This window comes from Sturnira hondurensis, unplaced genomic scaffold (assembly GCF_014824575.4).
Source record: "Sturnira hondurensis isolate 20B ecotype Veracruz unplaced genomic scaffold, ASM1482457v3 Scaffold0008761, whole genome shotgun sequence".
Taxonomy (NCBI): Eukaryota; Metazoa; Chordata; class Mammalia; order Chiroptera; family Phyllostomidae; genus Sturnira; species Sturnira hondurensis.
The window spans coordinates 1,267,339-1,283,651 of NW_028081392.1; the positions used below are offsets into that span (position 1 = coordinate 1,267,339).

General features: G+C 53.8%; 1 protein-coding gene across 1 annotated transcript in view; it reads left to right on the forward strand.

The window, feature by feature from the left end:
• Positions 1-16,313, forward strand: part of CDH23 (cadherin related 23) — a 427,421-nt gene that overhangs the window by 211,028 nt on the left and 200,080 nt on the right. The window contains exons 10-11 of the mRNA XM_037055825.1: positions 13,108-13,220; positions 14,836-15,024. Of these exons, the coding sequence (XP_036911720.1) occupies positions 13,108-13,220; positions 14,836-15,024 (302 nt within the window). The remainder of the gene's footprint in view (positions 1-13,107; positions 13,221-14,835; positions 15,025-16,313) is intronic.

Below are 16,313 nucleotides of genomic sequence, written 5' to 3' on the forward strand. Positions count from 1 at the left end.
GGGGGGAAATGGGACAACTGTAATAGCATAATCAATAAAATATATTTTAAAAATAAGAATGAACTGGGATTTGCTCCAGCAACTCCAGAAAAAAGTTGGTAGGGAGTGCGTTTAAATGAACAAAACTGGCAAAATGTTGGTGATTGTTGAATCTAGGTGGTGGGGACTTCATTGTACTCATGTCTCCACATTTGTGAGTGTATCAAACTTTCCACAGTAAAAATTAATGTCAGTGTGGTCTCCAGAGTTGCCAGGGGACCCCCCCCCCACTGGTCTGGGATCCACATCTCACTGGCTTGGATGGGCACCCAGACTTGAAGTCGACCTGTCTGGTGCCGGCTCTGCCTCTAACTTACTGTGCGCTGCTGGTCAAGTTCCCCCTCATCTCTGACCCTCCAACCCCTGGGGAGAGAAAGTTCGCGCCCAACGGGCCCTAAACACCCTTTCATCTTCCATCTCTGATACTGGATGCATCCAACTCATATGCTCGGAGACCCCGCTGCACTGTAACTGTCTGCCATTCTTCTTTTCTTATTCTTTTTTGGGGATCTTATTTATTTATTTTAGAGAGAGGGAAGGGAGGAAGAAGAGAGGGAGAGAAACATTGATGTGCAAGAGAAACATCCAACAGTTGCCTCTCACAAGCCCCCAACTGGGGACCTGGCCCACAACCCAGGCATGTGCCCCGACTGGGAATTGAACCACTGACTCTTTGGTTCCCAGGCCGGCACCCAATCCACTGAGCCACACCAGCCAGTGCCAGGAAGCAGCCCTTCTTACACCTTCAGTTTTGTCTGTGGGTTTCTTGCACCCCCCTTTGAGAGAGCCTTTGCAAAAAGTGTTCTGCGGCACATGTGTCGAAGAGACACTGCACCACAGCATCCTTGTCCCTGTGCAAGTCACACTGCCCGTTGGCTCATGAGAGGCTCCAGTAAGCCCTGCAGTTAGGAGAACTCCTCAGTGTTTCCCACATTTGTTTTGAAGTTGGGCTTTCCCATACCCTGTGCATCCGGGTTCTGCAGACAGCCCCCAGGGAAACCCTGACTTGCCTGTTTTCAGTGGGGTCTCCTGCCCCATGGGCCAAATCTGTGATCTTCTCATATGAACATAATGATTCTGACTCATTTTCAGTAGAACACAAGATTTTCTGTTTTCCACATTGTCCAGTGGGTTTTGTACTTAACTAAATCTGTAGTTTTTTCCTTCAGTCATTCCCTGATCAGGGACATCTGCTTTGATGCTACGCTCTGAGTCACTGACCAGATGCCAGGAAACCCTCCCTCCCACATCAGGAAACTGGGCTTGGCACAATCTGCAGCTTTCCTGCTGGGGCCTTCAAGAAGCAATGGTTCTGAAAGGAGCAGGAGAAGGAACGCAGGCTTTGACATCAAAGGCTGCGGCATCAAATCTCAGCTCAGCCGCTTACCAGCCTTGTAATTTAAAACAAGTTCTTTTGCCTCCCCTTAGTTTACTCCGCAACAAAGTTACTGTAGGGATTACATAGCCTGTGTCAAATGCTGCATTTCCCTCCTTCTCGAAAACAATTTATAATGACAAATATTTACTGAGCATCTACTATGTGCTGACCTAAAAAGTGTATCACCTGCTTTTATCTTCACATCAGCTCTGTGAAATGGTTATTGTTCCTCTCCTTCTACAGCTGAGGAAGTGAAAGCCCAGAGAGGGTAGGTAAACGTGCCCACAGTCACACAGAAGGAGAGATGCTGATTTTAGCCCTGGTTAGAGCCACGACCACATCTGCCTCTTGGAAAAAGATCAGGTCCAGATGAAGATGTGTTGATGCACCGAGCCTCGGGAACTGTGCCTGCCTGGCCAGTCTTTCTTGGTCCTAGGGTGTGACCCAGATGGTATGATGTCAGGCCCCAGGCATCCTTGGCTGAGGGCTCACAGAGAACCATGGGGTACTAAAACTGAAAGAGTCCATAGGGGCTCTCGGGTTCCCTGAAGCCCCAAGCCCTCAATTCCACCTCCAGGGTCACCTCTGGGGTGAGGTTGGCCCTGAGCATGCTGGACTCCGGCACCCCGCCCCCCTTGTCTGCTTCAGCCAGGGCAGCTAGCTCTGACTTGGGCTGTTTTATGTACTGGGGTTTTATGCAAGATTGTATCGGATCAGAGGACTTTCTACTAAAACAAAGACATTTGAGAAAACCCTGCCATAGCAAAGCCCCTCCTTGTTTAAACAGGGAAGGACCCTGAGCCCCAGAGAGGCTGAGTGACTGGCCCAGTTGTCTTCCTGATCCCCAGGCAGATCCCTGACCTCTCTTCAAGAGCAGGGGCCAAGCCGAGGGTGGCTTTGCCGTCCTCGGGGAGCCCTTCAAGGTCAGTGATCTGGGCCGGTTCTGCTCACTGGTGGCCAGTGTCTATGAAGATAACTATGTCTGAAACCGGCTCCCTGAACCTCGTCGGACCACATCTATTTCTGAGCTGCGGAGCCCTGACAGAGCACAATTTGATTCATAAATTACCCAGCTCAAGGTGTGTGCGATGGGCTCTCCTTCCTAGATTTGAAAGTCATTCACTCTGGAACTTGCAGCACTTGGGGCTGAAAGGGGCGGGCCTCTGTGGGTCTGTTGGGATCAGCACTCCAGGAAGGAAGGCGGCCGGGGAGATGGGGAGAGGACCTGGGGAATCGGGGAGTGCTGCCGTGTGCCGATGCTGAGCTCATGTCCTGGTGAATCCTTCCAACAACCCTAGGAGGCAACTTCTGTTATTATCCCTATTTGGCAGGTGAGGAAACTGAGGCTCAGAGGGTGAAGCCACCTGCCTAGAGTTACATGGCTGCAAGTAGTGAAGCGAGGATTCGAACGTGGAGCTCTCTGCTGCCAGTGTCTCCCACAAGATCAGGATGATGGCAAACTGGAGCTGAGCAAGTGCGGGATGCAGGGGGACTCGGGGAAACAGGAGTGGAAGGCTCAGGGGCAACAAGCCCTCTCTCCCCACAATGTCCAGTGTGCAGCTCCCACCGGCGTCTCCCCCCACCCTGCCCCACTCGACACAGTCTTTTCTGATACCATCCAGTGCCAACCGCTGCTTGGCTCCACCTGGTTTGCCATCCTTGCCACAAACCCAACGTGGCTCGGCACTTCACAGTTTGTGGAACTTTTTACGTCCCTTATTCCATCCAGCCTTCAAATAGCCCTGTGAGCAGGACAGGTATTCTTGCCCACATCGAGGCACCGAGGCTCAGAGGCCCACAAGAGTAAATCCAGTCTCCTAACTTAGTGATGCTTTATGAGTTCTTCAGCCATCTTCTTTGTGCATGTCCTTTGTCCTTTCCCTGGGGGTGACCAGTCTTCCCCTTTACAGGGGGTTCCCCGGGAGCATTCTCATGCCCCCACCTATTGCCGGTAGAGAGGGGCCCAGTTTGTGGGTGATAGTCACCGGTGCCATGACTCCCCAGGCTGTGCCGTCCCCCGGGGCCTGTCTTTGCCACTCCCACTGCTGGATCGGCACAGCGGTGCCAAGAGGAGGGGGGACAGACAGAGGATACCCCCACTTTGTGCTTCCTTCTCCTTGGGCACCTGATCGCTTTCCTGTTTGTTTTCCTAAGTATCTCCCCTCCTCCTTCCCCCTTCACACTCTCCCTCTAGGACAAGGCCTTTCAGATCATCAAATATCAAAGGCTTCTTATTCCAGGACTGAGATGGCTTTATCGGAGCCCATAAATCGCCCAGAACGCTGATGCCCTCTTAAGTGCCACGCCTAAGGTGAGTTAGGTGGGCTTGGCTCAGCAGCCGGCAGAGCAGGTGGTCTGTCCAGACCGTGATGCACCTCGGCTCCCACCCTTGGCCCAAGGAGGGACCCCACTAAGGATGGGCGTGGCTGTTCTGGGCCCACCTGGCCCTGGCCCTGGCCCTGGTGGGAACCAGGCCCCAGGCCAATGATCAGATGGGTCCCTGAGAGATCCAGAGCTCCCTGCTTTCCTGTTCCTCACTTTGCTCATCCCCTGGCCAGACTCCAGTCCCGAGGGCCTAGGGAGGACCAGCCCCTCACAGGAGAGACCATGGCAGCCAGGAGGGGCATTTGAGACTCAAAAGACCCAGGATCTAATTCCAGAGGGGTCACCAGCCGTATGTCTTTGGATGTGTCATTTCCCTGGCTGAGCCTCAGTTTCCTCAGCTGATGAGTAGGGTGCCGTGCTGGCCTCACAGGGCACTTTGAGAAGCCAGTGAGCTCTCAAGTGTGAGAAGCCCTGTGAAGCGCTGTCCCAGTGGGCAGAAGCACGCATCTTCCCCGAGGCTGGGGGCAGCCTGGCGTGTGGGCTAAGCTGCAGGCTCTGGGGTCGGTGGGTGTGGCCTTGAGTTCTGCTTCTGCTGTGAACCAGCAATGCGACCTCAGGAAAGTCACCTAATTTCTCTGTGCCTCTGTCTTCTCACCTGTGAAATGGGAATAGTAATAATAATGAGAGTAACAAAGATGGCAGTGAGGACGCTCTGCCTGTGGCATCGCCATGAAGAGTAACGGACTAAGCATGTGAAGTGCTTAGAGCCCGGACTGAAACAGTGGGCCCACAGCCATGGCCCTGTAACTGCCCCTTCCCCACTACTGTCACCCAGTCCATTTCCTCGTCACTGACAGGCCTTCCTGCCTCCGGGGACTCCCCACTGCTGTTGGACAAAAATCCCAACTGCTCACCTGCCGTCTGAGGCTCCCACACCCTAGCTCAGTCGCTCCTGACGGGACTTCACATGAACTCTGCCCTTCCTAACAGCTCTGCACCAGTGAAGCCATTGGCCCCCCTCCATCCTTTCATTCATACTGGTCCCCCTGATGGGACTGCCCCCTCCCTCTCCATGCTTACCCACACCCTGCCCTCTAAGGCCCGGCTGAAGGGGCCCCTCCCGCACCAGCCTCCCCATGCCCTCATCAGCCTCCCTCGGCTGGGCTGGGCACCTGCTTGGCCCAGGTCCTCTTTCCTCGTCTTGATGGGTGCCACTTGGGAGCGGAGACCTCCTCTAATGCAGCTCAGCCTCTCCAGGGCCTTGCAAATTCAGGCAAATTCCTCCTTTTGTCCTGGCTGACGTAGTAGCAGTGACCAAGGCAGGAAAGGTCCCTGTCCTCGGGAGAAATGACGCTGAGCAAATGGTCGTTAGTAAGGTGGCGATCCCGGTGCAGGAAGAATAACTAATTAGAGCGGATTCATTTCCCAATCAGGCTGCATCCGGCACCATCATAGAAAATATAGACACATATCGTCAAGCCTTGGGGATTCTTGTGGTAAAATACAACGTGAAATGTACTCTTGCAAGCGCACGGTTCTACGGCACTGGGCACTTCACAACGCTGTGCAGCCACCACCGCCATCCAGTCCTAGAACTTTGGGGATTATTTGCTAAAGGAACTTCTTTTTTTGTTTTGTTTTAACAGAAGTAATCAATTAAGTCAAAAGGGAAAAGTTGACATGACTCTAGAACCATGGTTCTCGACCAGGGGCAGTTTTGTCCCCCACCTAGGGAAGTTTGGGCAATGCCTGGGGATTTGCCGGCTGTCACAGCGGGGTAGAGGGGTGTTCCTGGTGTCCAGTGGCTCAAGGTTAGGGGTGCTGCCCAGAGTGCAGAGCAGTCTCCCGCGACAGAGGCAGCCTTTGACACGCTGTTAACACTTCCTTCCTAGATCTGTGCTCATGCGGCAATGGGCAAGAGCAGGTCTACGGTTGTGAGGACGTGCAGTACAGAGTTTCCTCTACTATTATTGCTTATTAAGTATCGGATTATTTTCCATGCGAACAGCTATAAACCTACTTTTGCCCACCCCTGCATTTTTAAACAATAAAGCATGTGTGTTGCAGAGCAATGATATTTCGTGACTCCCTGGGAAAAAAGGTCTTGAGCATCTGTCTTTTCAAGTCACAAACATCTGCCCCAGCCGGTAGCTCAGTTGGTTTTGCCAAGTCACGCAGGTCTCTTCTGCAACACTGTTTCTCGTGGCTGACCGAATCTCGTGTTGTAACTTATTGAACTAATCCCATGCCGTCCGGACGTTTAGCCTGTTCCCAACTTTCCCCAGGAAACAGAACCGAGGGGGCATCCTGGCGGTTACTGTGGCGCGCACACCATGATTGTTGCCTTTGGGGAAGTTCCCCCAGGTGCAGAGTGGAGGTTTTTAGGAACCCGGGGGACTCAGATCTGAGCCATCGCCCCTGGTGGTGCCTTGCTGATCCCTATCATGGTGTCTGCAGAGGATGCCTGTCCGGGGCTCCCCATTGGCAGGGAGCCAGGCACTGCTGTGTGTGAGAGAGGGCCATGGCTTGACCCTTAGCAACCCTGAGGTAATAGGCTTTACTATCTTTGGCTACTCAGGTTAATGTTTCATAAATTGGAGCCAGTTATTAGCAAATTAATCAGAGTCCAGTTTGTGGTCTTATTAGGAGAGGTAATCGTTTGTTGCTTTAAGTGAGCTTGATGGAAACCATTGGTCTGTGAAACGCCTGCAAGACAAGCTGACTGCAATTCCCACCTACTTGAGGGACTCGGAAGGTTATCTTTCCCTGACTGGACAGTAATAACTGTAATTAACTGAGCCAGGCTCAGCTCAAACATATTGTCACAGTTTGTTCAGAAGGGCTGGTAGCCCCAGCTGGAATTGCTAACCGGCCGATCCCTCCTTCCGGCCCTGGTGCGGTGCCACACGGTAAGTCACCCCAGCAGCATCCTGCCCCACAGCCCTGCACACCTGCCTCAGAGAAGCCCCCAGACGTCCCCGCTTCGGCGCTCATTCGTTCAAACACTGTTCCCTGAGCACCTATTTGGAACCAGTCCCCCAGCCCCCTGGGGCTGCATTCCAGTGGGGCATGGGGGGCGGATAACAATAGGCAAACTCATACAGAGGTGAGGAGAGAGGTTCAGAAACTATAAGCACTCTGAAAGAAAGAAAACCGAATGTGGAGAGGAGAGTGACAGGGTGACAGTGGGACTGCGGGTGATCAGGGACGGCTCCCTGTGGAGATGACATTTGAGCTGAGACCTGAATGCAGACGAGGCACCCAGCAAGGATCAACAGGGAGAAGGCTCCAGGTGGCTTCAGAAAAAGCTTTGGGGAGGAGGTGGGCCTAATGCCCCACCTGGAGGGTCCAGTGCCGGGGAGGGGGAGACGTAAGCCCTCAGCCTGTGCCCGCCGCCTCCACTGAAAGCTGAGGTGATGAGGTAACCCACACCACTGGCTGCCATATGTTGATCACAAAGCCATCAAACGCAGCCCGGCCCAGGTGCCACCCAGGATGCTGGCCCCTTTTGTGCGCAGGCAGCTAGGTAGCCATTTTTAATTCATAAGGTATCTTCCAAAGCCTCTATCTCAGACTGCCTCCCAATTTTCATGATACAGTGATACCATTCTATACCAGACACAATTACACGGTTCCACTGGACAGCTATAGGCGGCTTAGGCTATAAGTGCACAGCTGTTTAATGGGCAGCCCCTGGCAGCGGGCGGGGAGGGAAACCCGGGACCGCTGGCAGGACACGAACTCCGGTGCGGTGAGAGCTGAGACGAAGCCCTTGCTCCACCCCTCCCTGCCTGGATGACCCCGTGCCCGTCGTTCTCTGGGCCTTAGTTTCCTCATCTGGAAAATGGCGATAATAGGACCTATCTCATGGGAGTTTTGTGAAAATTGGAAAAGATACACATGCAAAATGCTTTGCCAGGCACGACACATGCTGGCTGTTTGGGGAGAGCCCCTCACAACTCATTGCGGATGAGAGAGGCCACAGCTGGGACTAACCCAGCCTGATTCTTTGACTCAGAAAGCAGGCAGAGCAGGGGAAGAAGGAAGGAGAACAAAACACACACGGACCCTGCCAGGCAGCACACAGGGGCTCTGCACACGTGACCCCACCCCGCCCTCACACAGCCCGGTGAGGTGGGAGCCGTTACCCACACTTTACAGGTAAGGGACGTGGCTCAAGGGAATCAGGGTGTTGTGGGAGATCTCGCAGGTTGCACGTGGCAGGGCTGCTGCCGGCACCTGGTTCTTTTAACACGTGAGTTTGCACGCAGGCGGTGGTCTTCACTCGGGTGAACTGCGGGCAGAGACCCTGACTGAGAGAGAGACCACCAGAGGGAAGGGGGCGTGAATCCCAGCTCTGCTCACTTCCCTGGGGACAGTCCCTGACTCTGAGCCTGGGGAGGGGTCCGGGTCCCACAGGTCGTCTCATCCATCCTCCTGCTTCCTTTCAGGGCCTTGCATTTGAGTGGGTGAGGGCCGAGTTCTTCGCGAGCACTGCTTTGTTCTTATGTCTCCCCCATGGCCCCCGCACTAGGCCAGGCCTGCCCTGTGCCCATGGACCTGCCGTGTGCCTGTGGACCCTTCCTAACTGCTGTAAAGGGGGAGCAAAACTTCAGACCGTCCAACAGATATGTCCTGAGCGTTGTCGTGGGTGCCACAGGGGAGAGAAGCGTGAGCCCCCAGCCAGCCCTTGTCCTCAAGGCTACGCTGGGTCCCTGGACACGAGAACCAGGGAGCCCACGGCACAGGGAGGTTCTGAGGGTGCTGGCCCAGGGCCAGGCTGGAAAGAGCGAGAGACACGTTTCCAACTGGCTTCCTGAGCCGGTGACATTGGAGGTAGATCTTAAGAATGGGGAGGGCTGAGGTGAGAGCCCTTGGTTTTTCTTTAGTTGTGACAGCAGAGAGAACGGGCGCTGTTAGCCCAGTGGAGCAGACAAAGCAATTGAAAGTCATCAGCCTGTGTTCCCACACGCACCATCGGCCACTCACCAAACTGCTTTTTGCCGAGACCCAGCTCGGCCATGGGTCGAGATGCTGCCGGCACGATAACAAGGGGACAAGATGTAGGACTGATGAGATTTGGCAGGGGCCAGGAGGCGGCGAGCTCGGGGGAGGGGAGAGGCTGCCGGCCTAGAAGGGGCAAGGAGGTGGGAAGGCGAGCCCTTCATGGTTCAAAGAGAGAGCTGCCTCCTGCTCCCCAAGTCTGACCATCCACCCCCCCTTCACCCCGCTCTGGCTGCCACTCCCACTTTCTCCCCTCCCCGTGGCCATCATTCTGTGTCACACAAGCCCTTTGCCTGACTGCTGTGCCCTCTAGCTGCCATGCCACCTCTCCTCGTTTTTTACACCAAACTCCGGGCAGCGGGACCTGCACCCTCTGTCCCCAATTCTGTTCCCCACTGGCCCTCATATCTCAAGTCTGACCGAGCCACTATAATTTAATAAATGGGGAAAAGAAGGCTGTGACTCCCCCTCAGTGGCCTCTCATAGTCCCCCACATCTGATTCACATCCTCTTTCTTGCAAATCTGCAGAGGGCTTGGTGCCTACAGCTTCTAGAGGAAGGCTGCCCCCAAGAGAACCAGCAGGGCTGGTCAGGACCTGCTTCTTTGCTTGTGTGAATTCCTGAAGTTACAGTCCCTGGAAGCCCTGGGCACTTAAGGTGCAGCACGCTCCACCCCAGAGCCCCTCCCTACCAGGTATATCCACACACACCTAGGACAGCACCTGTCGGCCCAAGGGAGGCAGCTGCCCTTCTGCTCAGCAGTGGGGGCTGAACAGGTGAAAGGCGTCCCTACTGAGCCGCCCCAACCCCCCCAGTTCCCATGGGACTTGGATAAAGAATGTCAGGAGACCAGAGGGCTGACATGGTGGTATCAGCTTCTAGGAAAGCAGAGAAACTTGTGTGCATGGCTGCCAAGCTCACAGCCCCCCAGGGAAGAGAGAATAGTGAGAGGGGAGAATGAGGAAAGGGAGCAAGGAAGTGGCGACCCCCCCCCAAGGGGTGAGTGACACAGGAAGCAGAGGCCAGGGCCTGGGGTGTGATGTCTTATGGGCCTGAAGGTTTGTACTCGGCCTTGACCCCAGGGCTGCCAACTTGTACACATGGGTCCTTGGTTGTGAGTCTGTCCTGGCAAGAAGATGGGGTTGACTCCATGTTCCCACTGGGCAGACAGCCTAGGCACAGGCTTCTCAGGCGAGAGTGGAGGTGGGGAGGTGGGCTACAGTGTTGAGAGCTTCCTATGTGCGGAGAGCTGTATTAACTCCTCTAATCCTCACAGCGACATGGTAACTATTAGTAACTATAGTTAGCTCCATTTTACAGACCAGGACACGGAGGCCCAGGTATGTTAGGCAACGTGACCAAGGTCTCCCAGCCAGTAAGTAGCAGAGTCTCGATCTGAACCCATTCCGTCTGCCCTCAGAGGACATAATCTTAACCACCTCTCCCCTCCACTTTGTGTTGCTTTTCTTCAGGGGCCATAGCTCAGCAAATAATAGTTATATGTTCAATAATGTGATTAAGGCATCAACCCTGCCCGCTTTTCTCTACTGATTCCCCAGCACCTTGCACACAATAGGTGCTCAGGATTAACACAAATGAAAGGGTGAGCTAATCAATCAGTCTCTGAATGAGACCTGCCCTGGGCCCTCCCTATGGGACTCAGGGCTCTCTTCCTGCTGGACCCAGCCAGCAGCCCAGTGAGTGCTGATGTTGCCATGGTGATAATAGGACCATCAGACCCTCTGCCTCACCCAGGTGGCCTTGTCAGCTCCCTGGGTGTGACCCTTTCTGGCTGTTGGTCCTGGGAGTTTGTGATTCCTACTTGGCAGGAGGTCGGGAGGTGAGACCCACACACAGATGTGTGAAAAGGAAGTGTGCATGTGTTGCGGGGGTGGTCCTTGAGTCTGGCTGTGTGTCAGTTGGGGGTATTTGCCTGCACGTTCGTTGGAGAAGGTGCATAGGTTGGAAGAGGGGATGTTCTATGTCCTGAGACAGAATCTGGATTTGGGATGGGCAGGGTGGCCATCAGTGGGGTGACGGTGCTGGGTAGGGTGTCCCCGACTGAGTGCACTGGGGCAGACACCCTACTTTCCAAAATGAAAACCAAGCACATTGTTCAGCAAAGGCCTTCTGGGTTGTGAATGATTTATAGGGAAAATCTTGCAAAGATAAAAATTGAATCACATTCAGTTAAACATTTGATATGTTCCCTTGTTGGGAAGAATAAATTTATATGAAAATCTGGAATGATAGGATGGATGCTGGAGGTGGGAGGGCTGCCCATGCCTGTGAGCGTGGTGGGGGAGAGGGCTGGCCAGCAGCAGGCTTTCCGAGCTCGTCCTTAAAAATCTTGTTTTTAAAATCCCTTTAGAGCTGAGGAAAGAGAACAGGGAGATATAGCAGCTTCCATGGGCAATCCCGGTGTCCACCTGTGTGTGTTCAAGTCCTGGCATCAGTTCCCTCCTATGGAGTCAGATTCTCTCACCCTCTTCCCCAGGCCAGCCTGTCCTCCAAGGCCCGGCCCAGTTCAAACGGCACTTACTGGATACTTACTTTGTGCCATGAGCTGTTCCAACTATATATATATATATGGACCTATCTCATGGGAGTTTTGTGAAAAAAACTATATATATATAGTTGGAACAAATATATATCTGTAAATGAGTGTGTGTGTGTATATATATATATACACATATATATATTCTCATAACCCTATAAGGTAGATCCATTATTATCCCCATTTTACAGATAAGAAAGCCAGGACACAGAGAGGTTAGGTAAGCCACCCATGGTCACACAGCTAAACAGTGATATAAGGAATCAATGCCACTTCGTCCATGAAGCTCTCCGTCTTTGAGCCTTCCCATGTGTGAACGGCCTGACTGCTGTGAACCCAGGGATCCCCCCTCACCAGGCTGCACGTGCTGTAGAGTCAGAACCCCTGGAACTCCACAACGCCAAGCTCCGGGCCTGGCCCAGGGGATTGCTGACTAAGTGGACAGATGGCAGCAGTGAGTGAGTGTGTGGTTAATGAGGAAGAGAGGAGGGTGGAATTGGGATTTTCCCAGGTAAAACCGGTGAGCTCCCAGCCTGGTGGGGAGGCTTCAAGGGAAGGACAGGGACCCGAGCGGGCTGGGAGCAGCCTCCTCCAGGGATGTGCTCACTACTGTGCATCCCTCGTTGTCCAGGGGCCTTGGGGGATCCTTGTGGAAGACCTCTACCTCCGGGGGCTTTTATCCTGGGTGGGGAGATTACAGAATAATGAACAGAACAGGGACTACTGCCTGTGGGGGCGGAGGGGCCAGCAAGAGAGGTGGGATTGCCTCCCGGGAATGGGGGCTGGCACTGGGTGGGAGAAGGGGAGTGGAAGCCGAGAGAGGAAGGTGTCTCTGAAAGACAAAGAGGCAGGAAGGAACATGGCAAGTTAGGGAACCTGAGGAAGCCACTTTGGGGGCACTGGGTGCCTGTAGCCGAGATCATAAAATGAAGTTGGTGGGGAAGAGAGGGCGGGACACAGGGGGCCTCCGTTGGAGCAATGTCATTCGTGTGTGAGTTTTGCTGGTACTTTACACACATATTTTAAATTGTAATAAGTGCTTAAGTACTTGGAATTGAATTGTTTTAACTTATATTTATCATAAAAGGAAACTGCATCATTGTCATAAGTAGAAAATTAGAATAGAATAGAAAGAATAGAATAGAACAGAACAGAACCATAAAGACGAGCACAAAGGAAATGAAACAAGGCCACTGCCTCAGTCCACTGGGGCCACTACACAAAATAATGCAGGCTGGGTGGCTCAGAGCCGACAGAAACAGGTTTCTCACAGCTCTAGGGCTGGGGGTGGGATCAGAGCGCCAGCCTGGAGCTCCACGGGGTCTTTTGGAAGAGACTAATCCCATTCACGCAGGCCTGACCCTCTGACCTCATCCCCTCCCAAAGGCCCCGCCCACTAATACCTTTGCTTTGGAGCTTAGGGTTTCACCCTCTGAGTTCAGACCATCCAAATTACCAGGTCCTCCTGGGCACCGCCCCCTCTGGAGGCTCTGAGCTGAAGTCACACAGGAAAGCAAGCGAGCGTTAGCGAGGCGTTGCCAATGTGTCAGCACCAAACCAGAACTTTCCCCGATTCTGGGGAGTGAATGGGTGTGCTGCTCTCACCTGTGGTTCCATGCTGCTCCTGCCTGGGCCATGTACTCCCGTGTGCTCCTGCGTACTCCAGAGCTCTTTCCCTTCCTCCATGCACTTCCACATTAAGTTACCAACTCATCCATAACTGCCAGACAGGAGCCGTGGTCTCAGCCCCTGGTCCACCTCCTCTGGACCCCAGTCACATCCAGAACGCTTCTCTCCCTTGCAGGGAACACCAACAGCATCTTTGCCCTGGACTACATCAGTGGAGCCCTGACCTTGAATGGTCTGCTGGACCGGGAGAACCCCCTGTACAGCCATGGCTTCATCCTGACTGTGAAGGTGAGAGCCAGGCCACCTCCATCCAGGTGGAGGGGATGCCCACGCGTGGTGCCAGCCCCCAGCAGTGGGCAAGGTGGAGGTTCCCAGGAGGCGTGTCACTTCTGCTCTCTCACCCTGTGCCGATGCCTGGGGCTCGTGCCAACGTGTATCAGGAGTAGGCCATGGCAGGGGCCTTGCTGGGCACACAGTAGGTGTTCGTCTCATGGTCCTTACTGTTATCTATGATTTCAAGTTCTCTGCTGTAGCCAACTCAGATTCTTAAGTTTACCCCATTTCTGGGTTGGGATTTTTTGTCCCATTTCTGATTTTTCACAGCTTCGCTGGGGTTGCTGCCTTGTGAGGAAGCAGCAGTGCAGTGGAGAAGGGTGGCCCCTACAGCAGTCCCCACCCTGGAAGTTGTAGAGACACAGCCCTGTCCCACACCTGCCCCCTGCAGAACCTGCCACTCATGGCCAGTTTTAATTAAAATCAATGAGTTGCTGAGCCATCTCTGGGATGCCCATTTAGGGCATGGATTCTCCATGGGCTACAGGGGTCCTCCCCAGCCCCAGCCATTGATTGAGGGGCAGGCGTGGGGCAAAGACTGAGGAGCGGAGCTCTCAGAAGGAGGCCCTTCCATTGGTATGGGGAGGATGTTGCAGCCCAACCTGCTTCTCTTAACTGCCCTCCTTGACCTTGAGAGGGCCTAAGGCAGCAATGGGTTAAGTAGCCCCCTCTGACCCACTGCCTCCTTCCTCTCCACCTGATGTGCATGTGTGGGCCAGTGGGGAAAGGGCAAGCTCCCACCGCCTCTTCACCACCCAGCACCAAGCCTGGGGGCCCCTCTCAGCCTTCCTTTCCACGGAGCCGCAGCTGCAATGGGAGAGAGCTGCTGCCTAGTCCCATTGCAGCCACCAGCTCCCGGGGGACCCTGAGCTCAGTTGTCCATTTTTACACAAAGTGTTAGGGTAATTTCCCAAACTCAGCTGTGAATCTAAATCCCCTGGGGAGCTAGTGAAACATACCTATTCCTGGGCCTCTTACCCAGAGAGGGCTGGTTCAGAGGTTGAGGTGGGAACTGGGAATGGGTGTTTTAGAACCTGATGGCTGCAGTCGGGAGACTGGGCACCCAGGTACCTGAGTCCATCTATTCCTGAGCCTGGCCCAGACCTTCACGGTGCCTGGCACAGTGTTCAGGCCATGGCAGATACTGAATTAAGTCTCAATTAACCTGCTAACAGAAACATTGTTGGCCTCAGTGTTATTATCTGCTCAGTTGCATGAAGACTTTTATTTTGCCCCTCAATGAGCTCCCAAATCTGTCTCGCCCTCCCTACCCCACCTCAGCCCCTTGGTTCTAGAATCCTACTGCCTAAGCTTGATACCCACTCTGGCTGTGCATCTTTATACAAGTTACTTAACCACTCTGAGCCTCAGTTTTCTCATTGGTAAATGGGGATCAGTAGAATGGGAATGCTATGATAGACTCTTCTTCCTGGGGTTGTGGTGAGGATGAGGTGAGGGCGCAACAGCACCATAGAGCACCATGGCTGGCATTGAGAAAGCCCAGGTAAATGATAGCTATTGGCGTGGTCAAGGCTGCCTTCAGCCTGAAGCATTCGTCCTCTATCTGCAGGGCACGGAGCTGAATGATGACCGCACCCCATCTGACGCCACAGTCACCACGACCTTCAACATCCTGGTTATTGACATCAATGACAATGCCCCAGAGTTCAACAGCTCCGAGTACAGCGTGGCCATCACTGAGCTGGCACAGGTCGGCTTCGCCCTCCCTCTCTTCATCCAGGTGGTGGACAAGGACGAGGTAAGTCCCTGGGACATGCAGCCTATCTAGACCCTCCCCCCTGCCTGGTCTGTGCGGCCCTGGGAAAATTCCCAGTTATCTCTGTGCTTGCAGGTCCCCATCTATAAAACAGAAACAGACACCCCTCCCCTGCTGTGTTTTGAGGATAAATAAGGCTGCAAAAACCATAGTCTCTATGGTTACTTGTAGATTACGCCCCACAACCTGAAAAATGCTTGAGTACATACCCCCAACGTGGAGTAATTCATTCAGAAGCTATATACATGATCATTCTACTAATCTCGTGTAGACGCAATAGAAAACGTACTCCCCAAAAGTAGAAATTTTAGGTGATAGAGGCTCTTGTGTAAATGACAACCTTGGAAGAAAGTCTTATCCCTGCTTTCAGAGTAATTATGGCCCCTCCTTTTTCATGCGAGGCGTTGAGTGTGCTCAGTGGGATCCTGGGCTGTAAGGAGACTGCACAGGGCTCTGGGACGCCTGGATCCCCATGCCCCAGGGCCTGCCTGGCTGAGGCCAGTCTCGGAAAGAGGGGCGGGGCCTCATCAAGGGAGAGGTCCAGAGGGACAGGAGGGAGGAGGCTCTGGGGCGGGGCCCTGTGTCATCAGCGATGGGCCAGGCCTGGATGAGACAGGCTTCTGTATAAATGGGACCTCTCAGCCTGCCTCCTCCCCCGATCCATTCTTGGGCCCCATGTCCCCTGCCTGGCACAGCCACAAGGGTCCACAGGACTTCTGTTTATCACCACTGCTCTCCTGGCCCACTCCGCTCAGGAATTCCATCAGGTTTCCCAGCCCGAGGTCCTTCTCTGCAATCGCTCCTCACTCGGGGCTCCCGGAATGGCCTGTTCCAGGCCCAGCTTTCTCCTCGCTCCTCCTGCCCCATCCACCCTGACTGCCCTACACACCACTCAGCATGCCCACCCAGGAGCCTTTCCTCCCACAGCCCTTTCATCTCCCGCCAGTTTCTCCACCAGGACACGGTCCCCCCCAAGGACTCAGGGCCACCAGGGCAGGTCAGTCCCTGTGTGTGTGTGCGTGCACACAGGCGTGCATGTGCCTCCACCCCCTGCTAGTCATTTCAGATTCATCTGTCTGAAGAACTAAAGTATGTACTTAGTGCCTGCCATTTACGAGGATCTACATGTGGCCCCTTGAGGGAGACCAGAAAGTATAACCCAGGTCTCTGTCCCAAGGACCCAGTGTGTTTACACAAAGGTAGTGTGAACCTTTCAAATCACACACACAAATGTAGAAAGTTTAAAAGGTGGAGATAAACAGACAGGACAA